We start from the raw sequence: 27,798 nt of genomic DNA, 5'->3' as shown, positions 1-27,798 counted from the left end.
AAATAGTAATGTTTAGAGTGGTTTTCTGGTAAATGGAAATGTAACAATATGAGGTTGAGGGTTTAGGAAGGAATTGCTTTAAACAGACTTCTTAATGCTTGTAAATTAATACAATTACTTTTGAGAAACAATCTGAAAAATCAGTCAAGGTATACGTGGTTTAAGAAAACCACCACATGTTTACCTTTTATCTTCTCAATAGTTATCGTCTAGATTATACACCAAGGGTTGGCAGACCTTTTCTGTGAAGGGCAAAGTAGTAAATACTTCCTCTTTCTGGGCTACATGAGATTAATTGCAACTGTTCATTTCTTCCATTGTGTGAAAACAGCCACAGGAAGTATGTAAATGATTAAATGTGGTTGTGGTCCAGTAAAGCTTTAGTTATATATACTTAAATTCTAACTTCATGTAATATTTACATGACAAAATATTTCTTTAATTTTTTCAGTCTTTTAAAAATGTAAAAGTTATCCTTAACTTGCACACCAAAGAAAAGGACTCACTTGTCCAGCCGGCTGTAGTTTGTCTTCCCCTCTAGAGGATGAAGTTACTTTTAATTGACTCTTCAACCTCTCTGTGTAGAATATCTAAGTTCTAATAGTAATAATAGTAGTAAGAGTAGCTGTTACTATTTAATGTGTACCTGGCACTAGATATAGTTCTTGAATCTTTAATCTTCACAATAACCCTATGAGGTATAGGCACACTTATTGTCTCTACTTTATACGCGAGGAAACTAAGGCTTATAACACTAATGTCACTTGATTGTGGTTCTCATATTTTTAACCTGTGCTCTTATGCTTCACTTATGAAAGAAAGCTATAAATTCACATTGGCATGTTTCCACGGGTTTATGGGACCTTTCTGAAATGCGTAAGCCTCCCTAAAATCACACATTTGTATCTATTGCTGTTTTAAGCCAAATTCTTTCAATATATTTAGCAATAGGTGTTTATTTTACAACTAATTTAAAGGTACAGGTTGTCTCTTTAATGTATGAGGTCTGCCTGTAAAAAGTACAGCCATTGTTAATATAATGAGAATGGTTTGAATGACATTGATGTAACCTGGCAGCCAAGGAGAGCTGACTGGAATGTATATGTGTGAACAATGATGACTTCACTGTACTAGTCAGTGGGGGATGTAAATGCCATTGAGTGAGCCTGTGTACAGTGTGGCCATCCAATTCAAAATGACTGAGCAAGGAGAGCAAAGAATCTGCACCAGATTGTGCGTTAAGCTTGAACGTTCCTCTGTGGAGACTATTCAGATGATTCAGAAGGGCGCAGCTATGGGCAACTGGTGATTGGCAACTTTATCACAATGTGCCCACTCATGCATCACGTCTTATGCAGAGATTTTTTGCAAAACATCAAATCACCCAGGTGACTCAGCCCTCCCTACAACCCACATTTGGTGCCCTGTGACTTCTGGCTTTTCCCAAAACTAAAATCGCCTTGGGAAGGGAAGAGATTTGAGACTGTCATGAGAATTAGGATAATACAACAGGGCAGCTGGTGGTGATTGGGAGAACTGTGTGAGGTCCCAAGGTGCCTACTTTGAAGGGGACTGAGGCATCATTGTCCTATGTACAGTGTTTCTTGTATCGTGTATCTTCTTCAATAAATGTCTCCATTTTACATGCCTGGATACTTTCCTGACAGACATTGTATATTACTGTTTTCATATAATTTGCTTAAGTGCCAATAATTTTTTTTCACAACTAAAGTAGCATGATTGTTTAGATCACTGTGTATTAATGTCTGAGTGTATTTGGTGTCTGTCTGTATATATGTTACTGTGTTTTGCTATGTACTATGCACACATTTTTGCCCAAAGTTTTGAAGGAAAAATAAGGATGTGCATTATACATGGGTAGTGCCTGAAATACTTGTCCCTGTTCTTGTGTTTTGTAATTATTTGTTACATAAAATTTTTTGAAAAAAATTTCTTGTACCATAATATGTTTAAAAATAAATGCTAAAATTTCTTTACAGTAGAAGAAACAAGTATCTAATTATAAATAAATAAAAGCTTGAATTCAATATTAAAATGAAAGATTATTATTTTTTTTTTACTATGTAACTTCTTTTTTTAAAAAAATTTTTATTGTTATTCAATTACAGTTGTATGCCTTTTCTCCCCATCCCTCCACCCCACCCCAGCTGAACCCACCTCTCTCCCCCACCTCCACCCTCCCCCTTGGTTTTGTCCATGTGTCCTTTATAGTAGTTCCTGTAATCCCCTCTTTCCACTGTCCCCACCCCCCCACCCCCCTGCCCTGGCTATTCTTAGATTGTTCTTAATTTCAATGTCTCTGGTTATATTTTGTTTGCTTTTTTCTTTTGTTGATTATGTTCCAGTTAAAGGTGAGATCATATGGCATTTGTCCCTCACCGCCTGGCTTATTTCACTTAGCATAATGCTCTCCAGTTCCATCCATGCTGTTGCAAAGGGTATAAGCTCCTTCTTTCTCTCTGCTGCGTAGAATTCCATTGTGTAAATATACCATAGTTTTTGGATCCACCCGTTTGCTGATGGGCACTTCGGTTGCTTCCAGTACTTGGCTATTGTAAATTGTGCTGCTATGAATATTGGGGTGCACATGTTCTTTTGGATTGGTGTTTCAGGGTTCTTAGGGTATAATCCCAGCAGCGGAATTGCTGGGTCAAAGGGCAGTTCCATTTTTAGTTTTCTGAGGAAATTCCATATTGTTTTCCACAGTGGCCTCACCAGTCTGCATTCCCACCAACAGTGCACTAGGGTTCCCTTTTCTCCGCATCTTCTCCAACATTTGTTTGTGGATTTGTTTATGTTGGCCACTCTGACTGGTGTGAGATGGTACCTCATTGTGGTTTTAATTTGCATCTCTCTGATGGCTAGTGATGCTGAGCATCATGAAAGATTATTTTTTCCTGAAAGTTTGGGCCAAAAACGTGGGTGTGCATTATATACAGGGGTGCATTATACACGGCAAAATACGGTATTTTCAGCAGAAGTAAAACACACCAACCTTGGATGGGAGTTCTAATGAGAGTTAGGCTACCCTCCTCTTAATACTGTTTTTACAACTGTAGGTGTAAATGTGTGAAACCACTATGGAAGAGGATATTGCTATTCTAGAGAACTTAAACAAATGGCTTCTGAGGCTGTGCCGGAACATAGAGACAATTTTCAGTGACAATATTTAATAACTTCCTTAGGCACTTTGATACCCAGTTAGGTTATTAGCTTAAAATCCCCACTTGTTCAATTCTGTACTTAGGGAGTAAAAAGCACTTTCTCCTAGGACATAGAATTGTGAATTGTTATGACAAGGTAAGAATACCACTTAATCTTCTGCTCTTTGGCATAGTTTATTTTAAAGAAACGGGAAAATATTGCCCTCATAAACTATGCTGTTAATCTTACTAATTTAGGACACACATTAATTTTAGGACAGCTTTCCGGAGTGACTGACATATGATTGCCTGGACTCATTAATCATAAATAGTGTACCCTTGCACCCTTTTGTGTACTATTCTCTGAGAAGGCAAAGATCTAAGTAATTTTTCCATGCTTTACTTACATTAAAATATTCCATCTTTGAATTACAAAATATTTCATTAATATATGAAGCTGCAGAAGAAGAATATTTGGGTTTATTCTTTTTATTTCAAGTTTATTTTCATGTTTGTGTGTTATAGAAAAGCCCAGCAAGCTTGGATTAGCAGGGCACTCCTGTTAAATCTCTCTTGTGTTAATTTGATTGTTAATCCAACCAAAATAATTTAGAAAGGTAGAGGGAAAATTATTCTTTCTCCCCAACTCTGGATATTGCATTAAAGATGCAGTTTTAAGCATAGTTTCCATCTACTGCCATGTCATTGTTTGAGGATTTGGAAAAAACTTTGTAGGCATTTGATTTTTTAGTAAGAAGAATGAATTGGAAAGTTTTAAATTAAAACTTCACAACCATATGCATTTTAAAAATAACAATTTTCTTTTGGGGCTGTTGTTTCTTCATCAGGCCTAGTCAGCAAATAAGGGCATTTTGGGGGGGAGGGGATATTGTTTTTTTCATCTTTTCTAGTTAGCAAACTTTATGGCACACAGTTGGTTAGAGTGAACCAGAAGATTGATGTAGTGAAATCTATACTTTTAATATTGCAAAAAGCAGTAGAATTACTTGAAAACCCTAAGTTTAAAGATGGTGGAATCTGAAGCCTAAAGAGTACCGAACAACTTGTGTAACTTGGTCATGACAAAGATCCATGTCTCCTGGCTTCCACTACAGTGCTTTTTTGCTAAGTTAGAAAAGACTAGGTTAAGGGCTGGTTAAAATCAAAGGACATTGGTGCAGGACTTGGGAACCCTCAAAGAGCTGCTTCTAAAGAGGTATTGTGGTATCTGATTGGTTATTGAAATGTAAATTTGGAGATTAGATAGATAATTTCCATAAGCAATTGGCTTTGGTTCTCAGTGTGACTTTCCTGGGAACCTCCAAGCCCAGCACAAGGAGCAGCCAGCTGCAGATTGCTTTGTAGCTCATGCTGGAGGGTTCCAGGAAGAACACAGGTGATGGCTGACCTTGGCCTGCACCTTCTGGGTTGCCCCAGAGCCAGCACAAATGGTGGTCAGCTTCAGACCATGTCAAAGCACAACCATGACCACCTCCACACAATCAAGAGGTGGACTCAGTAGGCACCAGAGCCCTGTTTTATTAAGTCCTGCTCTGTGGCATGGGCCCCTTCAAAGCTAATCCTCCATGGTGGTTGCAGCCAGTCCTTAGAGTTGATTGCCAGGAGTTACACCTCTCCAATTGGTATGCTAGTAGCAATCAAGGCTCAACTACAAGAGGATGTACACAGCCCATGCCGAGGCTGTACCTGGAGTACCCAACTTGGGCAAATGGGGAGGCTGTGCCAGTGGACCCTACAGGACACCTATTACATTAGGCCAAGCTACCAAGCATGGGAGATATAGCAGCTCTTCCTAATACATAGAAACAGTTGCTGGAAGGCTGCCAAAAAGAGGAAGCAAAGTAATGTGTTCCAAATGAAAACAACAAAACTGTAGAAAAAGAACTAAACAAAATGGGGACAAGCAATCTACTAGATGCAGATTTCAAAACACTGGTTAAAAGGATACTTAACGAACTTATTGAGAACTTCAACCGCATAAAAAAGGGCTGGTCAGAAAGGAAGGATATACTGACTGAAATGAAGAATAATTTACAGGAAATCAATAGTAGAGTAGATAAAGCCAAGAGTCAAATCAGCAATTTGGAATATAAGGAAGCAAAAATAGCCACTCAGAACAACAAAAAGAAAAAACATTCCAAAACAAGGAGGATAGTATAAGGAGCCTCTGGTTCCTTATTCTACCAACATTCGCATCATACCAACATTCTCATCATGGGGTGCCAGAAGGAGAAGAGAGAGAGGGCAAAAAATTGAAAACCTATTTAAAAAAATACTGACAGAAGACTTTCCTAACTTGGTGAAGGAAATAGACATTAGTCCAGGAAATGCAGAGAATCCTAAACAAGATGAACCCAAAGGCTCACCCCAAGACACATCATGATTAAATTGCACAAGGATAAAGACAAAGAGTCTTAAAGCAGCAAGAGAAAAGCAGTTAGCTACCTCCAAGAGAGTTCCCATAAGCCTGTCAGCTGACTTCTCAACAGAAACTTTGCAGGCCAGAAGGAATTGACAAGAAATAGTCAAAGTGATGAAAAACAAATACCAACAACCAAGATTACCCAGCAAAGCTATCACTTATAATCAAAGGACATTTAAAGAGTTTGCCAGACAAGAAAAAGCTAAAGGAGTTAATCACACCAAATCAGTATTACATGAAATGTTAAAAAATCTCCTTTAAAAAGAAGAAGAAAAGATAAAAAATATGAGCAATAAATAGCAAGAAATACATAGCTATTAACAATTGACTCTAAAAAACAAAATAAATGAATAAGCAGAAGAGGAACAGACTCATAGATACAGAAAAAATTTTGATAATTGCTAGATGGGAGGTGGTTGCAGGGATGGATGAAAAAGGTGAAGGGATTAGGAAGTACAAATTGGTAGTTACAGAATAATCATTGGAATGTCAAGTACAACATAGGGAACATAGTCAATAATTGAATAACCATGTATGGTGTCAGATGGGTACAAGATTTATCATGATGAACACTTAGTAAGTTATATGATGTTTAATTGCTGCAGTGTACACCTGAAACTAATGTAATATTGAATGCTAACTGTAACTGAAGAATAAAAAATGATTAAAAAAATAAGTAAAAAGAAGATATGATAAAAATAATATGATATACAGTGTTTAGGCATATTTCTCTGGTTGCTCTGCAGAAAAGTCCCTTTAAGAAAAAAACAGGTTTTAATCATTGTGTTTGATTGTCTGGTTAAAACAGCTTTATTGAGGAAAAATTGACACAGTGAACTGTTTATTTATAAAGTATACAATTTAATAATTTTTGATACGTTTATATAACTGCGATACTATGACCATAATCAACATAATGTGTGTACCCATTATCCCCAAAAGCTTCCTCCTGCTCAGTGTCCTCCTCCTCTTCTTCCCAACCCCTCTTTGCTCAGGCACTGATCTCCAGGTTAATTTGCATTTTCTCGAATTTTATGTAAATGCAATTATACAGTATGTATTTTTTAAAAATCTGGATTCTTTAATTTAGCACAATTATTTTGAGATCCATTTATGTAATTCTGTGTTTTAATAGTGTATTCCTTTTTATTGTTGAGTAATACTCCATTGTATTGGTAACAATCTGTTTTTGCATTCTCCCTGTTGATGGATATTTGGATTGTTAACAGTTTTGGGTTGTTACAAACAATGACTATAAAGTTTTTGATGTTACATCATAGCTATTGATTGTTTAAAGAAGATACATTTTGGAAAGAGGCAAGGGGATGAAAAATATAGTAATGACTTTAATATCTTGGCCTAATACCTAAGCTCCAGAGAAGGGGGCATTTTGGAAATTGAAGATGAGCCTTGTGGGAGCAAGAGAGCAGAAAGAATGTTCTATGTTGGTACTGTCTCCTAAAACCATACTCACCCTTCAAAATACTGTTCTGTTATAATTTAGAACCCGTCTCTCCCCTCACTTCAGAGTGTCCTCTCTTTACTGCTGTTTATCTGTTGGTGAGTCCTCCCTGTGTTTTAATCCAATAGTTTACATGTCATTGGTCATATGACTGATGTTCGAAAAGAGGCATGGAAGGAATTCATCTGTTGGCTGGTTGAATAAATTAAATTCAGCCAATATTTAATGTACTGTGGATATTACAGGGAGATTGAATACTTGGCAAATTGTATGCTCTTTCAGGATATATACTCTGTGTCATTTTTCTTGTATCAGTGACATTTGGTAAGTAATAGTTTTGCCTTACCATTATTTTTTTTGTAAAAAATTAAGGCAATTGAGAATTCCATTGACATATAGTTAGGAAATTTATGTGCATACACGCATTCATTTTGAACATGCCCTATTTTATGGTCAATCTGTAAAGTCGGGATTTAGAACACACTTTCCTGTAGAAACAATTTAAAATGGGAGACAGGTCCTGGTTTTATAGGTAGAATGAAGGCTAAAAGATTATTGGGAGTCAGCCGTTTATAGGTTGGTTGGTTAATGGATGAACATTGAAAAGAGGCATGGAAACCAGCTGCTGATTGAAAAATTAAACGAGTGCTTATTGACTTGCGAATATGCAGCAAGGATTAAGACTAAAAAAACCTTCAGGGGAATTCTAAGTCAGTAATAGACTGATAGTGCTGTAACGTAAATGTCACCAAAGCACTGAGGATGGTGGTACACACGCTGGGAGTGTTAGAGATGTTTAGGAAGACTTCCCAGGGCACTTGGCATTTGACTTGAACTTTGAAGATTGGGTGTAGACTTTTGACTGCTGGAGATAAGAATCTGTGATGGTACAAGAAAGATAGCTATTACTCTGGCCGCAACAGTACTTCATGTTAGCCGCAACAGCTGAGAACTTATGAAAACAAAGTAAACTGGTATCTGGCTTGGAACCACTCATTTTCTGTGTATTAGCTGTATATAGTTTCAAATCGAATAAATGGAAATAATGGTCATTCTAAATCAGTGTATTACAAGTTTTCATTACAAGTTTCATTTTTACAGGTTTAACGATTTAATTTATTAACATTGTTAGAGGGCTTAATCTCTCCAAGACCTTTTTAAAAATTGTATTTGATTTGATTATGCTATTACAGTTGTCCCAATTTTTGCCCCTTTGTCCCCTTCCACTCAGCATCACCCACCCTCTCAGGCAATCCCCACACCATTGTGCATGTTGATGGATCATGCATAGAGTGTTTTTTGGTACTTCATTTCTTGTACTGTACTTTACATCCCCATGGCTATTCTGTAAGTACCTATTTGTACTTCTTAATCCCCTCACCTCTTCACCCATTCTCATATACCTCCTTCCCATGTGGCAATCATAAACATTCTCCATATCCATGATTCTGTTGCTGTTCTTCTTTGCTTAGTTTGTTTAGATTCAATTGTTGGTAAATATGTATTTATTGCCATTTTATTGTTCCTAGTTTTGGTCTTTTTCTTAGGTAAGTCCCTTTACCATTTCATACAATGATTTGGTGGTGATGAACTCATTTAGTTTTTTCTCATCTGGGAAGCTCTTTATCTGTCTTTCAGTTCTAAATGATAGATTTGCTGGTTAGAGCAATCTTGGCTGTAGGTCCCTCCTTTTCTCTCTTAAAAAAAATTATTAATTATGCTATTACAGTTGTCCAGTTGTCCCAGTTTTTCCCACTTTGCCCGGTACCCCTCTTCCATCCAGCAATCCTTCCCCTTAGTTCATGTCCATGGGTCATGCATATAAGTTCTTTGGCTTCTCCATTTCCTATGATACTCTTGACATTCCTTTGCTGGATAGAATAATCTAGATTGTAGGTCCTTGCTTTTCATCACTTTCAATACTTCTTGCCAGTCCCTTCTTGCCTGCAAAAGAGAGAAATCTTCTTTTGATAGTCTTACGGGATCTCCTTTGTAGGTAACTCTCTGCTTTTACGATTCTCTCTTTATCCTTTCTTCCCTTATGTTTTTGCTGTACTCAATGTGTTGTTTCTGTGTATTAGGTAGAGCTGCTTTGACTCACTGTAAAAGGCACTTGTAAATTTTGTGGATCAGGGCCTTAGGTAATCACTAGGGCAGGGACTCCCCCTTCACTACTTCGTGGTTTTGTGTGGAAGGAGAGCTATGAGGGCGGACAGTGCTGCTGCCTGGCTTCTGGAGGTTTGGTGGCTCTCGCCACATTAGCACTCAGTTCACCCACTTCCTGTATGCGACTAGCACCCTTCTAGTTGTTGCCATGGTGGTAAATCCCAGAGTAGGTGGGTTTGCACCTACCTCATTCTAAACCCATGTGGGCCTGCTAAACGAACTCTCCTGGATATCTAGCAGTTTATTCTGCCTCCCCAACCCCCAGTGGTTTTTACAGCCAGAAGTTATGTAGGTTTATCTTCCTGGCGCTGGAACCCTGGGCTGTGTGGTCTGGCCTTGGGCTGGGATCACTCACTCCCAAGGTATCCTTCTCAATTTTTATCCACTACACATGAATGTGGGACCACCTCTGCCAGGCCCGCCACTGCCATCACCCCTCTGCACCTCTCCTCCCATCTCTGAGATTTCACCCCTCCTACCCATCTGGATGAAAGTGGCTTCTTTAAATCTTTGCTTGTTGGATTTCCATACAGCTTGATTTTCTAACTATTCTGGTGGTTATTTGTTTTGAAAAGTAGTTGTAATTCTCTCTGGTTGCGCAAGGAGGTGAAGCGTGTCTACCTATGCCTCTGTCTTGACAGGAAGTCTGGGCCTTGCTTTTCATGACTTTGAATCTTTCTTGGCATTTCCTTCTGGCCTGCAAAGTTTCTGTTGAGAAATCAGCTGATAGTCTTCTGCTAACTCCCTTGTAGGTAACTAACTGCTTTTCTCGTGCTGCTTTTACGATTCTCTTTATCTTTAACCTTTGGCATTTTAATTCTGATTTGTCTTGGAGTGGGCCTCTTTGCATTCATCTTGTTTGGGACTATCTGTTCTTCCTGGACTTTCATGTCTATTTCCTAAACAAAATTATGGAATTTTTCTTTAATTATTTTTTCAAATAGATTTCCCACTACTTGCTCTTTCTCTTCTACTTCTGGCATTGCTATGATGCGAATGTTGGAACGGTTGACATTGTTTCAGAGGCTCCTTACAGTATCCTCACTGTTTTGGATTCTTTTTTTCTCTTTGCTGTTCTGAGTACGTAGTTTTTGCTTGCTTATATTCCAAATTGCTGATTTGATTCCTGTCTTCATCTACTCTACTGTTGATTTCCTGTAAATTATTAATTTCAGTCAGTGTAATCTTCATTTCTGTCTGGTCCTTTTTTATGCTGTTGAAGATTCCCAGGCAAAACTAAGCTGGAATCTAGGCCGGTTGCTGCTAGTGCTGGGCCTGGGGCCACTTAGCAAGATGTACAGGGGCTGTGGGTTGGGGGCTTACTAAGGCCAGCTGTTGCTTGTTAGAGAGTAATCAGGATGTTGTGAATTATGAGTCAAGACCCATCATTCATTTGTAAAGCAGCTGGGGTGAACCCTTTGGTGGGATAGAGTCTTTGTGGATCTGCACAGCAGGGCAAACAGTGTTAGCCAGGTTGATGGAGTATCAGGTATGACATCAGCTTGCTGTTGTTTGGATCTATTGGAGGAGAGTTCAGAAATGGGACCATGGCCTCTGCATGACTTTTTGGCAGAAAGCTGTCCCTCACCTCTCACCTTGATGCCAGATACTTCAGTTTCTCCCTGTATGCCACTGGTGCCTTTCAAGCTGCTACCTTGGTGCTGGAGCTCGGGGAGTGAGTCTGAGTAAGTCCTTGTGTGGGTTCTTTAATAGGAACTGCTTGGGACTCCAAAAGTTTCTTCCATTGACTCAATCCCCACTGGTTTTTGAAGCCAGAAAACACGAGGACTTATCTTCCTGGCACTGAAATCCTGAGCTGTGGGGCCTAGTGTAGGGCTGGGATTCTTTGCTCTGGAGGTATCCCTGCTGAATTTTTATCCACCACACATGGATGTGGGACTACCCCATCCCGTGGCCTGCCACTCCTGCTGGTGTGGATGGGTGTGGTTTCTTTAATTGTATATATATAGTTGCCAGACTTCTATTCAACTTGATTTCTAATGATTCTGATTGATCTTTGTTCTATATTTTAGTTGTAATTTTGATGTGGTTGTGCAAGGAGGTGAGCTGTGTTTACCTATGCCACCACCTTGACTGGAAGTCAAGACATTTTTAGATACTGTGGTTGAAGTGTTAAACAGGACAAAGGTTTCTGTCCTAATACACTTGAGAGTCTAGTGATTCTATTTTTTACTTTTTTTAATTTACTATTTTTTTAAGATCTTCACTTTGTAAAGATTTTATTTATTTATTTTTAGAGAGACGGAAAGGTAGGGAGAAAGAGAGGGAGAGAACATCAATGTGTGGTTGCCTCTCATGTGTCCCCCACTAGGGACCTGGCCCGCAACCCAGGCATGTGCTCTGACTGGGAAATGAACCACTGACCCTTTGCTTCACAGGCCCTGCTCAATCCACTGAGCTACACCAACCAGGGCTAGTGATACTATTTTTAATTGATCAGAATAAAAGAGCAACATTTTTTCTCCTAACTTGATGTCCATGTTCTTACTGTCTTCCAACACTAACTCTTATTGAAAACCAGGGGTGGTGGAGGATGTGCCTGGCCTCACTCTCCATGTCTGTTCTTGGGATATCAGTGTTATGAGTGCATGTGGAACATGGGGCCATCTTCAGCTTCCTCTCCTTCCTGGGACAGTCGTACTTTGCCCCTCTTCTTATGGTCTCTCCTCACCCTTCCCAAAGGGAGACTTGGCAAGGAGGATGGGGAAGGGGTACTAGGGAGAAAGGGACTCCTATCCCCTGGAATTAGAAGGGGGAAGACATTGAGGGTCCACTCTACCTGCTGTGTTAAAAAGCAAAATTCAACTGAGTAAATTTTAAAATTCCTAAGAACTTCATTCAACAATTCATGAATTATGCAGCATCTCATTCAGCAGATAGAAAGGAACTCCAAGGAACTGTTACAAAATGAAGAAATTTTAGAAAGAAAGGAGCTGAGAACAAGGAAGTTATACTAGCAAAGAGTGATAGGTTGTGGTAGGTCACTTTCCTCTAGGGGATGGCAGTGGTCTGGTGTGCAGATTACCTCACTGGTGTTGAACAGGTGATTCCTGATTGACGGGTTTAAGATTCTGTTTCTGGGAGAAGCTTAAACTGCCATTAAGTCAAGTCTGGCTTTGGTAATGTGGGGCTAGCATAAATGACTCAATTTTGGGCCTGTTGTCTTGTTTTTAACACTTTCAAATTCATCATGTCTCATAAAAAAGAAAAAAGAAAAACACCTTTCTTTTACTCTCCTTCAGTGAATCCATGTTGATTTTTGGCAACTTTGGGAGTAAATGATGTGTTCATGGGCAAGGACCCCACCCACCTACCTCCAGATATTAACAAAACAGCTTTTTTGTGCATTATTTGTTTGTAGTCACTCTATTTTAAATTTGATTAATATAATAAAAGTTGGATTATTTTACTGAATTTGGTTATTCATAGCATATCATTGGAGTGATTACACCAAGTTTTGACTGTTAGAGAGTCATCTCATAAGCATGGCCTTGGACTTTGCAATCAAATTCTTAACCTTCCTATTACAGAGAAGGAGGGATGCCTTGCTAGGATCAGTGAGGATGCAAGGGCTACTGTAGTTAGTATGGAGTGAGATGTAGGTGTTCTATGCATGGTTCTGTTGAGCAGATAATATGAACTGTAAATGTTCCCCTTTCCTGGAGTTGATAATTGAGAGTTAACTAGAGCTATTTCCTGCTTGAGGCCGGTATCACAATATATGTATTATTTATATTTGTACCTCCTACAACAAAACAAAAGCAAGAGGTTGGCATGCAGAGGAAATGGAAGAAAGGCAATAGATTTAAAGCTGGTCTTTGTTTTAAAATAGGCTGACTATTCTACACCAATGACTCATTCTTTGGGAAAGAATATGCTGTTTGGCCTTTTCAGGGGAACTACAGTGCATCCTATGATTTAGCGGCTCAATGAGGGCTTATTCATTAGTTGAACAAAGGCTTTTTCTAGAAATAGGGATATTTTAAGTATTTTTAGAGGGAAAATGTCATTGTTCATTTTTACAGTTAATGTGGCGACCAAGGAAAATAGGCTCTTTCACAGAAGTTTTTAAAGTATATAGGAAAAATTTTATACATGGTCTTTTCTTTTTTTTAAATTGGGAGAATTTTGTGCTGACAGAATTTGATGCATATATAAATATTGCTTTGTTGCTTTGGAAATAATTAGGTAAATATTTTTACCTAAATATCAAGCTTTCAGAAGGAATATGTGTCTTTAATTTATGATAAATAAAATACAATTTGCAAAGAAATAAAACACTCTGATTTTTTTTAAATATTCAAATTCTTGATGTTTCTAATATCTTAGTTACATTGGACTATATAGTTTTATTATTTTTCATTTACCTGTTTATTTAAAAGCAGTATAAGAGAATTTTAGTATTTTAATAAACTTAAAATTTAAAATTTAAAATTTTAATTTTGTCATGGAACAATTTTAATTTTCCCCATTGATTACTGAGATCACTTTGCATAGTTTCAGCTATAATGGTCAATTTTACTGCCTCTACTAATGTGGCAAAGTAAGGACTGCAAGTGGTTAATTAGGTAAATGGGATTGAGAATGGGCTCTGAAAAATATAGTATCATTGCCAGGTGGCATTAATGAGCTTCTCGAGGTTACAGATTATGATTTTTGAGTGAAAGTAGATGGAAGGGTCTTAGTGGTGTGAAAGGGTTGTTGGGGTCTAGAGGGAATGTTCTAAACAGAAAAGTGGTGGGAAGAAAGTATGATTTAGAAGTTGAGGTTATAAGGGGTTTCAGTAATGACAGCTTCAAAACCTGTCAGGTATGACCATGCAAGTGAGAAGTTGAAGTAGGAGAAGACTATCAGAGAAAAGGTGATATGAGTGTATTGGAAGGATCATCAATGTGAATCTTGTAATCACTAAGATGAAGGGTAATGTCAGAAAGAGTGACGATCAGTTAGGAGCTAAAAATAAGAACACAGAGGGAAGTAGTAACTTGGGGGGCAGCAAATACCTACGGTAAGTTGGTACAGTGCCAGGGGTGTCCAACTCGCAGGCCACATGCAGCCCAGGGTGGCTATGAATATAGCCCAACACAAAATCGTAAATTTACTTAAAACATTATGAGATTTTTTGTTTTTGTTAGTGTTTGTTTATTTAATGTGTGGCCCAAGACAACTCTTCTTTTAGTATGACCCAGAGACGCCAAAAGGTTGGACACCCCTGGACATTGTCTCATGCTTCTGAAAGCCAGTCACAGTGAGATAGTCGTAATGGTCCCAAGGCGGACAGTGGTAAATAGCTGCGAGTGTTTAGTTAAGTGAGGAGCAGGGGAGTGTCTTCTAAGACAGGAAGTGTTCTGGGGTTCCTGCTTGGTTTCTGCTGGAGTCCTCCTGATGGAGGTTAAGAATGCTACAGGAGGATTCTCTTTCCCCAAGCCAGAACATGGGTCAGAAGAGGTGTTTTTTGTGAAACATAGGTACTCTCTTCTTGATTCCAGCCAAATGCAACCTATTGGAGGTGGGATAGGGGCAGGAAACCTTGTCATTGAATCTGGGCCATCCTTTTACCTTGGGAAGTGATGGCCTGCTAGATTGTGGTTCTGTTCTTAAGTTTCTGCTGGCGTCCTTTCAGTTCCTGCTCATACTAGTCTGTAGATAGTGTTGTATTACACTGGTACTTGTTTGCCATCTGATTGTGTTGGAGGAGCGGTAGAAAGAAATCCACACATTATGTATTTATCAGTTTTATGTATGCTTATATATGTATATGTAAATACATCAACTTAATGCATTTTATCAAGTAGATTAGATACCCATTAAGACACTGCTTGCTTGATTACCCTAATCTTAATGTTTTTAGTGGAGTAAAATTTGCCACCCCAAATGTGTCTCTTTGGCCTGTGGATTATTTTAGACTGATTATTTTTAAGAAACAAAAATTTAATAAATTTTTCTTTTGACTTCCCCCTGAAGTGCTTAAAAGAAGTTAAATAGGGGGCTTATTCCAGGAAAGGGAGCTATTACCAGAGATAAACTACAAAGAATTTGGAAAAGGTGTGGTGGCCTGGGGGAAACTTAACAAGGCCTGTTTGTATTTTGTTTTTTAGATTTTATTTATTTATTTTTAGAGAGGGGGGGAGGGAGGGAGAAAGACAGGGAAAGAAACATTGATGTGAGAGAAACATCCATCAGTTGCCTCTTGCCCTGCGACCCAGGTATGTGCCCTTGACCAGAAATTGAACTGGTGACCCATCCATCGCTTTGCAGGTCGTCGCCAAAGCATCTGAGCCACACCAGTCAGGGCAAGGCCTACTTGTACACATTCTTCTTTGTGTCCCTTAGTCTCTGCAAGGCATAGCAAATATTCGTTCTTTTACCTCTCTGTGAATGTCTTCTTCCCCTTTGAAGTCCCAGACCCCTCCTCTCTTCTCCTTAGCTCAGAATGTCATATAAACTTAAGTTACCTTGTTGCCCTCTGGGCCTCATATTCCTAGGGACTTCCTGTGTGTACAAAATTAAATTTGATTTTCTCCTGTTAATCAGTCTGTCTCATGTCAATTTAATTCTTGTACCAGCCAGAAGAACCTAGAAGGGTAGAGAAGAAAATGTTCCTCCCTGACATGTTCAAATGCCCAGCATTAGTACCAATGTATTGATACAGTGTCAATGTGTTTAGTATTATTAATATCTGGAAAGTATATTTTATTGGGATACTATATAATAGGGATTGCTGATTATATATAAGTCAGACATGTATACTCTTCTTAGGCTTCCCTTATTACATTAAAGAAAGTGATGTTAAGTTGTTTGAGATAGGGATATTTTCGTTGTTCTTGAATTTAGTTAAGAGGTTCAGTTAAATGCTGTGTACAAGGTTTGGAAGCCATAAAATTCTCTTAGAAATACTTGGTAGCAGGTCTTTTGTGCTTGTGTAGGAGCAGATTCAAAATATATTTTATAATGTACTTTGAATAAAGTTAAGTCCTGATTTCTCTTATGATTAGAATATGAGCTTTGCTATATCTCAAATTTGAATAAAATCAGGCATATCAACTGACTTATATGGTGGACCTAAACTAGATTGCTAATGAATCTCACAGCTTTTTGCTTCTGAAAGTGAAAATCTTGATTTGAGTAAATCCTTTTTTGAAAAACTTTGAAAATGATAATAGTATTTATTTCTTGAAGCATGCAATATATTTAATATGAATACTGTAGAGTTGACAAGCTTCTGTGTTCAGTTTAAAAATGGAGTTAATTACTGTACTGTATCTGTCTTCAACTTAACTATGTGACTGATTTTTTGGCAAAAGTTTTATCTTAGAATGAGTGAAAGCTAGTTAATAAATGAAAACATTTAGAAAACTATAACAAATATGAACACCACTAAAGAATTTCTGATATGCTAGACCAAGAATATTTTACTATTGTCTGTGATAAAAAAAATTGCCAAATAAGCTAGTGGAGAGCAGATATAAGTTCTGTTCTTGACAAAACTTTTCACCATGTATTAAGGTACTGCTAACTTGAGTACCAAACAGCCCCCAAATTCAATGACAAAATGTACTAAAAGCTCATTCCTTACTATGTAACAGTTTAATGTGAGTATTCCTTACCAGGCAGCTTTTCTTCAATAAGTGAGTAGGAGTTCAGGCTACTTTATTTTGTGCTATACTGTACATAATTCTGTTTCCAGTTCTTTCCTACCAGCCATTCGGAAGGGAAAAGAGCAGGTAAGGACCCTGGCTGGGTCTCTTCTCTACTGCTCACATTTCTGCAGCTAGTACTAGGTTATGTCAAACCTAGCCTGGATGGGAGGCTGAGAAATTTAGTCTAGGTTAGTACTCATGATAGCGAGGAACCTGTTTGGTCAATGATTATCAAACTGTGCCAAGAGTAGAATTGTTTTTTCAATTAAAATCTCCTAATATTTAAAAACTTTTTTTTTTAAACTGGTTACATGATTGATAAACTAATAGGAAGGGTTTTGGGGAAGGTTGTATATTTTGGTAAACAGATTATTTCCTAGCCCCATACACTTTTTTAAAACAATATTTTGTAGTGGTGAGGCATGTGGGATGGGGAGACCAGGTATGGTAGACGTTTAGGGGAAGTCATCTGAAAATAGGCTGTAATGATTTTAAATCACGGGGCTTTTCCTTTGAAAGACTAAGTTAAATAGTTTTTTATTTGGGAGTGGGGCTGTTGATGTCCATGCTCTTGTGTCTGCTCACATTCAAGTGTGAGAGACAGCAGGTTGGGTATGGAGGTTATTAGATATTTTTATGAAGCTTTATGATAAATTTGAACTGTAGTTTAAAATAGCTCTTTTTATGTATTGGGAGAGGTCTAATTCAACTCTAAGAATTCCATCAAATGTTAAAATGCACGTTTATTTCATTGAAGTTAAATTAGCCTAAAGTAAATGGTAAAATAGATTATTAACTATTATCTTAATAAACAATCTAAATTAAGACATCACAAACTGATCCATAAAGGAAAAAAAGAACATACTAATTGAATCATAAGTTAGTTGCTTATCACATTGTAACAGAAATTAAAATAAGTTTTTGAAAATACATTATTTAGTATTATCCATTTCCTATGTCAAAATAATTTGTATATCAGTACTCAGAGCATTTTTTACTTGTCTGCTAGTTGTTGCCAGAGTCAGCTGAAGGATTCCTCCTCATTTACCTTGTTATCTTGTAAGAAATAGGTAAATTATTTTCTCATCCATGATTTAAGGAAAAACTAGCCAGAGAATCAGGCCACATTTTTAGTTGCTGGATACTGGACTATCCCAATATTGGCTGAAATAGCACAAAGTAATGGAGGTATAAATAATATCAAACTATGAACTTGACTTTATATGATAATTAAAATGAGTAGGAAAATTCCAAGAGCTCTAAAGTCCATTCACTGAATAAAGAACTTAGGTGTGTATGTACACTTGTCTCTGAGTATGCCTTTACGTTGTGTTCTTGACATGGAGTAACTTTAGTTGGTGGTTCAGGCAAGCTAGGTTCCATTAAGAATTTGGGCAAGACTCATTGGGGCATTTTCAGGTTGAAATTATAGTAGCAGAAGACAATTGTGGTGTAGTACTCCAAATCTACTAAATGGTGAGAATGGAAAACCTTGGTATATTACACTGTAAAACTTTCTAGCCTTTGTGGTAGATTCTTATTAAACATATGTTGGATGGTATTATATTTTCACTTTGCTAAAGCTAGTTTTTAAAATGATAAAGTAATAAATATTAGTTTTTTGTCCTAGTTCATCACTTCCTTTGTTACTTTTCCATTTCAAAATCATTTGAGCTTGTTCTACTGATACTTCAGTCTTTTAGTTCTGATTTATTTTTGAAAATTTCAATCTTAAAAAAATGTTGAAATAATTGTACAAGGAACACATACATTCTTCTCCCAGATTTACCATTTTTTAACATTGTGCACACCTCCCCCAACACACTCTTTTGGGGAACCATTTGAAAGTAGGCTGCAGACAACATGAAGAATCACTGCTAAATACTTCAGCACATATCTCCTAAGAATATGTACATTTTCCTAATAACTATAATAGCGTTTCACCTCTAAAAAATGAACATTAACAATCATTTATTATATAGTCTATAATAAAATTTCTCCAGTTCTAAAATCTTTTTTTGCATTTGTTTATCATGTCTCTTTTAGTGTCTTAACTTCCAGACTCCCCAACCCCCCAGTCGTCAACTTTTTCTGTTTTATAATTACATTGCCTTTCTGTCACATGTCTAGGTCAGTGACTTAAAGAATGTCCCATATTCTCAGTTTGCCTGATTGTTTATTTGTGTTTAGATTGAGTTAACATATTTTGGTAAGAATATTGCACAGGTGAAGCTCAGTGTTTCTTACCTGCATCACAAGAGAAGGCGCATAATATCAAGTTGTCCTAGTATTGGTAATGCTTCATTTGCCCACTTGGTAAATGAAGTGGTAATCACTATATTGTTTGGATCTGAAGCAGTCTTTTTTCCCTGTAATTATTAAGCAATCTGGAAGAATACTTTCAGAGACTATGAATATCCTGTTACCTCACATCTTTTACTCAGTGGTTTTTGCACCCATTGATGATCCTGGCCTACATTAACTAAGACATATGGGTTTGTAAAATGGTAACTTTTAAGTCTATCATTTCTTTTACATGTATTGGTTAGAATTTTACAGCTGTTGCAGTCTTGACCCCTGATAAAAATTAATTTAAAAGTTTAGTTCAGAACTGTTATGTCACTCTAGGTAGGTTGTCCATAACGTCTATCTGCTGTTTAGATTTTTATTGTAGTATTTAATTCGTATTTTCAATGAGAGAGGTTACTAGAGTCCACTTTAGGTTCTAGGTTTTTATTAAGAAACTACTTGCAGTGTTCCTAATTATAATTCTGTGGATTACATCTATAAGCTACTTAGGGATTTTCAGTGCTTCCCCTCCCACCCATGTCTTGACATTTTATTTTGACAGTTCTCCTAATTATGGTTACTAGATTGAATTATAAAATATGTTCATGAACTAAGAACGACCTTAACAATGGGGAAGTATGTGAACTTTGGGAGAGTGGAGTAAACTTTTAAATGACTAAACTAAATGGAACAGCTATCTGGAGATAGAACCAATTCAATTAAGGATAAATAATCATTGTTTAATTGTAAGGGAAGAAAAAGGGTTGTAAAATAGTTTTTGGTTTATAAAGCATTTGCTTGACTTACATATTGAATAAATTTAAACTGTCTGCTTTTACTGTACTAGGAAGCGTGTTTCTAGGTCACTTTTCTGAGGCCAGTTGGTATTCATGGAAGAAATTCAAGCCAATTATAACATTATATTAGCCTAACTGTAGTTCAGATTGAGGTGGCTTTGTACTTTGCGACATAGGAATTTAATGTGTTTGAGGGGAAAATTTTAAATTACAAAATGAAGTCAATTGTAGTATTAAGTTGTTCTGTAGGTCCAAAGTGGGATGGGTTGGGAAAGTTAAACTCAGAATAAATCATGATTATTGTTCTTTTTTAGAATTCACAAACCATCTATATGATAAAGTTCTAGAGGCCAGTGATGTTTTCTTGAGAGGGAACTTAGGAACCTACCAGGTTTGAAAATTAGAATGTCAGCATAATTCCTTTCCTATATTACTTAAGACAGTTAAATTTTCATTTATAAGGTAATTAGAAATGTGACAGTAATGTTATTTCTTCTCTGTGTTTTAGACTATCCCCATAAATATGGTCCACAGGGGGGCTGTGCAGATCACTCAGTATTTGAAAGGATGAGGAAGTATCAGATGACTGGTGTAGAGGAAGTAACACAGGTAAGGGTTTTAAAAGTAGCTTGCATTTAAGAAATGGAAATGAACTTGGGCATGTGTTTTCTGCATTAAAAAATGTATGTTCTAACCCTGGCCAGGTAGTTCAGTTGGTTAGAGCGTCGTCTGATGTACCAAGGTTGCAGGTTCAATCCCCAGTCAGGGCACATAAAAGAGACAACCAATGAATGCATCAATAAGTGGAAAAACAAATCATTGTTTCTCTCTTCCTCTTCCTCTCTCTCTCTCAAATCAATTTTTAAAAAACTTAAAAAATATATGTTCTAGAATTTCTGGAAGATTTACCACACTGTGGAGAAATACTGGTACTTTTTAATGCTCAGAGAGGCCAGTTAACTTGCCTATAATAAAGACATGTTGCTGAGATTTGAATACAAATCTGTGACTCAAACATTACACTGCATGTCCAAAACATACCCAGTCTTACATATTTTATCAAAATTAAAAAAAACATTCAGTCTGAACTTGTGTTTTCTATAAATGTAAGTATTTGTATTAGTATAAAAATTAAACTGACCAACTCCCCCATGTTTGCCTGGGGCTTCCCAGTTTAACACTGAGAGTTGTGTGTGTTTAAGCAAACTGAGATCATTAGACACCCTAATAATAATCTCAGTGCTGTTGATATTTTAATTGTAAGATTTTTCACCATTTGATTATACTTTTATTCTTTTTTCCTGTTATAGGTATAGGTTTATAGTTACTTAAAGCACAAGTTTAAAATGAAAAAAAAAATTATGGTAAAACACTTAGAAGAAGTAGGGCCTATCTAAAGGTGATGTGCAAGCCTTTTCACAAAGGTGGTGCCAAGAGAGAAGAAGGAAGCCCCTGCCCTTCCCAAAGCCAAAGCCAAAGTAAAGGCTTCGAAGGCAAAGAAAATGCTGAAAGGCTTTCACAGCCACAAAAAAAGGAGATCCTCATATCATGCACCTTCTGATGACCAAAGACACTGCGACTCCCAAGGCAGCCTAAATATCCTCGAAAGAGCGCCCCCAGGAGAAAGTGCTTGAACCACTATGCCATCATCAAGTTTCCTCTGACTGCTGAGTCAGCCATTAAGAAGATAGAAGACAACAATACACTTGCATTCATTGTGGATGTCAAGGCCAACAGCACCAGATCAAAAAGGCTATGAAGAAGCTCTGTGATTAGGTGTGATGGAGAGAAGATGGCATATGTTCAACTTGCTCCTGACTGTCATGCTTTGGATGTTATCAACAAAATGGGATCTTCTAAACAGAGTCCAGCTGGCTCATTCTAAATATAAAAATTCTGCATTGTAAAAAAATAAAAATAAAGGTGATGAACAGGAAAGAGGGATTTTCCCTAGAATGTATCAAAAACATGTTATAGCAATTGTGAGTGTGATATTGGCGTAGGAATGAACAAGTTAACCAGAGGAGTAAAATTGAGTGCTCAGGAAGAGACCCATACATATATGAAACTTTGTTATATGGTAGAGTTGGGATCTCAAATCAGTGAGGAATATTAGAGATGATTGAATAAATGGAGCCAGAAAAAAATGTTTATCCATTTGGAAAAGGGTGAAGTTGGATCTCTACTTCTTACCATATTTAAAACAAAACTCCAGATGGATTAAAGTATTAAATGTCTAAAATGAAAACTGAAACTCTTAGTAGTAAAAGTAAATGGTTCCCATTCCAGTTGTGATTGAGTAACTGGTATCCAGGTATCTTTCTTGCAGAAATCAAGTAGAAAACAAAATATGTAAAACAGTTGTTTTCAAACATTGGAAACAGGCAATGTAGGATGGTGATTCTTGAGAGAGGAGAGAGAGATATCTCTGATTTCCCTGACTTTTTGGACTGGAGGAAAAATTTCAGGTATTGCATAAGGAGGGCATTTCAGGAAGAGCAGGAAGTGTACGACAATCTTGCTGAGTTGAAGAAACAGGTCATAGTTCAAGGAGGCAGAATATGAGAGGAGATAGCTATACTGAGAAAAAGATCCAGGTTTCTGCACAAGGGTTTCCTTGAGTCTTAGATGAATACTAAGCTATACATGCACAGGGTGAAATTCTATGAGGAAAATACCAGGGAAAGAAAAACTACTGTGGAATCAATGTACTATTAGAAAACACATTTGTTACAGATCCCAAGCCATTTTAGGAATAGGCTGACTTTACCCTAGAGTTAAAGGCTATAGGAGACTTGCCCTAACTAAGCTGAAAAACCAAACCTCAAAAGGATCAAGGTGACTTTCAGGTAAATTAGCTGCCTGTCAGAACAAAGTTCAGTAGTACTTGTTAAAAGGGTACGCAGAATGCAGATGCTCAGTAATATAATATTCACAATGCCCAGCATTCACAAAACATTACTAGATGATAAGTTGAAAAATGTGATCCATAATCAGGAGAAAAACCACCAGCTATTAGCACAGGACTTTAAAACAACAATTATAAATATGTTCAAAGACTAACAGAAAAACATGAAAACAAACAGGAGAGAATGGAAATTATAAGAAAGAACTAAATGTAAGTTACAGAACTGAAAAGTACATCTAAATTGAAATATTTAATATAGGCTTTAGAACAAATTAATTACTGTAGAAGACAGTGTGGGTAAACGTGAATAAAGTACAATAAAACAATAGAAGCTATCTAGATCTACCAGAGAGAGAAAATAACTGGACTCTCGGGTCAGGGGATACAGAAAAAATGTTCCAAATATTAATGTCTCAAATTTTTAAATAGGAAGAAAAATTTAACTTATGGTCCAAGAAGCGCAATGAAACCCAGGTAGAAGATACACACATACCAGGGCATATTATAATCAAATTATTGGAAACCATTGAAAATGAGAAAACCATAAATAAAAGTAGACAGAGAAAAGAAGATACACTGTACAGGGGAACAAATACAAGAATAACTGCTAGCTTTTCCTTACACAGTGAAAACTGAAGATTATATAAAGAATTTTCAAAGTGTTGGAAAAAAAACTACCAAACTAGGATTCTATATTCTGTGAAAATAATTTTCAAAAATGAGGGCAAATTAAAGATCTTTTTCACACAAAAGCTGAGAGAATTTGTGTGTAGGAGATCTACACTGTAAGAATTGTTGACAGGAATTCTTCTGGTAGAAAAAGGATAGGCGATGGAAACACAGATTTATACAAAGAAGTGAAGAACAGAACACAAATGTATAGATAAATATAAAGGATATTTTTTTCTCATTTGAAAATTTATTTAGAAGAGATGGAAAAAGATATTACATGCAAATGGAAAGGAAAAAAAACCTGGGGTAGCAATACTTACATCTGACTAAGAAGACTAAAGCAAAGGCTTTAGTAAGAGACAAAGAAGGATACTATTGTAATTATAAAGGGAGAAATCCAACAAGAGGATAAAACCATTGTAAACATTTATGTGTACAACATACAAGCAACCAAATATGTAAAGCAAACCTTGATATAAAAGGAGAGATTGACAGTAATACAGTCATAGTAGGGGATTTAAAAAAAATGTTTATTGATTTTAGAAAGAGGAAGGGAGAGAGAGAGAAACATCAGTTGGTTGCCTCTCATACATGCCTCAACCATGGATTGAACCCACAACCTAGAATTGAATCACCAATCCTTTGGTACATGGGATGATGCTCCAACAAAGCCACACCAACCAGGGCCATAGCAGGGGATTTTAACACCCACTGACATCAATGGATATGTCTTCCAGGCAGAAAGTAAACATGGAAGAAGTGGCCTTAAACAACACACTAGATCAGATGGACTTAACTGGTTATCTTAAGACCATTTTACCCCAAACCAGCAAAATACATATTCTTTTCAAGTGCACATGGAACATTTTATAGGATAGACCGCATGTTAGGACACAAAACAAGTCTCAATAAATTTAAGAAGATTGAAATCATATCAAGCATCTTCTCTGACTATTTTTATGAAACTGGAAATCAATCACAAGGGATAAAAACCTGAAAAACACAAAGACATGGAGGCTAAATAACATGTTACTAAACAGTGAATGGGTTAACAATGAGATCAAGGAAGAAATCAAAAGTTGTCGTGAAACAAATGGAAATGAGAATACAACAACCCAAAATCTGTGGGACACAGCAAAAGCAGTCCTAAGAGGGAAATTCATAGCATTACAGGCCTACCTAAGAAACAAGAAAAATTTCAAATAAACAGTCTAACTATATACACTTAAAGGAACTTCAAAAACAACAAGCAGCCCAAAGTAGTACAGATCAGAGCATAAATAAATGTAATAGAGTCTAAAAAAATATGCAAAAGATCAGTGAAATCAAGAGCTGGTTCCTTGAAAAGATAAACAAAATTGACACACTTTTAACCAGACACAGCAAAAAAAAAAAGGGGGGGGGGGGAGAGGACCCAAATAAATAAAATCAGAAATGAAAGAGAAGTAACAACTGACACTAAAGAAATTCAAAGGATTGTAATAAACTATTATGAACAACTACATCCCAATAAATTGGGTAATCTGGAGGAATGGATACATGTCTAGAAACTTAAAATCTTCCAAAACTGAATCAAGAAGAATCAGAGAATCTGATTAGACAAATTACAACTAGTGAAATTGAAGCAGAATAAAAAAAACTTACAATAAACAAAAGTCCTAGGCTGGATATGTTCACAGGCGAATTTTTACCAAACATTCAAAGAAGAAGTAACCCCTATCATTCTCAAATTATTCCAAAAAATTAAAGAGGAGGGAAGACTCCCGAGCTCATTTTACGAGACCAGCAGTATCTTAATTCCAGAACCAGATAAAGACATGACAAAGAAAGAAAATTATAGGCCAGTATCCCTGATGAACATAGATTATAGAATCCTCAGCAAAATATTAGCAAACTGGAGGCAGCAGTACATTAAAAAGATCATACACCATGATCAAATGGGATTTATTCTGGGGATACAAAGTTGGTACAGTATCTGTGAGTCAATAAGTGTGATACACCACATAAAATGGACAGAATCACATGATTATATCTGTAGATGCAGAAAAAGCACTTGATAAAATCCAGCACTAATTTATAAAACTCTCATAAAACTCTCAGCAAAGTGGGAATAGAAGGAACATACCTCAATGTGATAAAGGCCATATATAACAAACTCACAGTGAACATCATACTCAATGGGAAAAAAATGGAAATATTTCCCTTACGATGGAAACAAGACAGGGATGTCTACTGTCACCACTGTTTTGTTTTTAATACTCACCCAAGGGATGATTGGGGGAGTTCTGGCCAAGATGGAGGCATAGGCAGAAACCCTTCGCTTCCTCGCACAACCAAAAGGAGGATAAAAACCAATCTAAAATCAATAAACAACCAGAAGTGCCAGAAAATCAAACTCATGGAACTCTGACAATCAAGGAATCAAAGAAAAAAATCAACCAGAACAATCAGACTGGTGCGCCAAGACAAAGAACTATGGCCCAAATGAAAGAAGAGAGGAAAACTTCAGAAAGAGCTAAGCAATGAGGAGATAGCCAACCTACCTGGTGGAGAATTTAAAGTCCTGGTAATCAAAATGCTCACAGATCTGATTGAGCTTGGTCAAAAAATGAAAAAACAAATGAAAGATACCCAAAATGAAATAAAGCAAAGTATTCAGGGAACCAACAGTGACAGGAAGGAAACTAGTACTCAAAGCAGCAATTTGGAACAGAAGGGAAAAATAAACATCCAATTGGGACATAATGAAGAAACAAGAGTTCAAAAAAGTAAAGGGAGACTTACAAGCATCTGGGGCAACTTGAAACGTTTCAATGTCTCAATTATAGGGGTTCCAGGAGAAGAACAACAGCAAGAAATTGAAAATTTATTTGAGCAAGTAATGAAGGAGAACTTCCCCAATCTGGCTAAGGAAATAGACTTCCAGGAAGTCCAGGAAGCTCAGAGAGTCCCAAAGAAGTTGGACCCAAAGAGGTACACACCAAGGAACATCATCATTAAGCTACCCAAGATTAAAGAAAAGGAGAGAATCTTAAAAGCAGCAAGAGAAAAGGAGACAGTTACCTACAGAGGAGTTCCCATAAGGCTATAAGCTGATTCCTCAAAAGAAACCTTGCAAGCAAGAAGGGGCTGGAAAGAAGTATTTGAAGTCATGAAAGGCAAAGACCTACATCCAAGATTACTCTCTCCAGCAAAGCTATCATTTAGAATGACAGGGGAGATAAAGTGCTTCCCAAATAAGGTCAAGTTAAAGGAGTTCATCATCAACAAACCATTATATGAAATGTTAAAGGGACTTCTCTAAGAAAAAGAAGGTCAAAACTATGAACAGTAAAATGAAAACCAACTCACAACTATCAACAACTGAACCTAAAAGAAGAAAAACAACGAAAATAAAAACTAAGCAAACAACTGGAACAGGAACAGAATCAGGGAAATGGACATCACATGGAGGGGTTTCTTTGGGTTGGGGGAAGGGAGGAATAGAGGAGAAAAGGTACAAGGAGGAAGAAGCATAATTAGTAGTCATAAAATAGATGAAGAGAGATAAAAAATGGTGTAGGAAACAGGACTCAAAAGAATTTATGCAACCTATGGGCATGAACTAAGGAGGGGGGAATGCTGGAGGTTGTGGGGAGTAGCGTGAAGGGAGGATAAAAGGGAAAAATTTGGGAAAAGTGTAATAGCATAATCAATTAAAAAATACTTTAGAATCTAAAAAAGAAAATCCTCACCTGAGGATATGTTTATTGATTTTAGAGAGAGAGACATCGATGTGAGAGAGAAACATCCATCAGTACCTCCCATACATGCCCCAACCAGGAATTGAACTTGTAACTAGGTATGTGCCCTGACAGGGAATCAAACCCTCAACTTTTTTGGTGTATGGAAAGATGCTTCAACCAACTGAGCCATATCCAGGGCTGTTTTCACCACTCTTACTCAGCATAGTACTGGAAGTTCTAGCCAAAGCAGTCAGACAAGAAGAATAAGTAAAAGGCAACCAAATTAGAAAGGAAGAAGTACAATTGTCATTATTTGCAGATGGCATGATATTGTATATAGAGAACTCTGTATAAAGATTTCACCCAAAACTAGTAGACTTGATCAATGAATTCAATAAAGTAGCAGAATACGAAATAAATATCCAGAAGTCAATTGCTTTTTCGTACACCAATAATGACTGTCAGAAAGGGAAACTAAGAAAACCATCCCATTCAAAATTGCTTCAAAAAG

The 27,798-nt window shown here is 37.0% G+C and overlaps 1 protein-coding gene across 3 annotated transcripts in view; it reads left to right on the top strand.

Annotated features, from left to right (window-relative positions):
* The window catches only part of ADAM10 (ADAM metallopeptidase domain 10), a 120,205-nt gene that overhangs the window by 50,211 nt on the left and 42,196 nt on the right, over window positions 1-27,798 (top strand). For all 3 annotated transcript variants that reach the window (XM_024568482.2, XM_053927527.2, XM_045201189.3), the window contains one exon: window positions 20,491-20,591. In XM_024568482.2, the coding sequence (XP_024424250.2) occupies window positions 20,491-20,591 (101 nt within the window). The remainder of the gene's footprint in view (window positions 1-20,490; window positions 20,592-27,798) is intronic.

The sequence above is a fragment of the Desmodus rotundus genome, chromosome 7 (genome assembly GCF_022682495.2).
Source record: "Desmodus rotundus isolate HL8 chromosome 7, HLdesRot8A.1, whole genome shotgun sequence".
Taxonomy (NCBI): Eukaryota; Metazoa; Chordata; class Mammalia; order Chiroptera; family Phyllostomidae; genus Desmodus; species Desmodus rotundus.
This window is presented reverse-complemented; position numbering and strand designations above follow the sequence as displayed.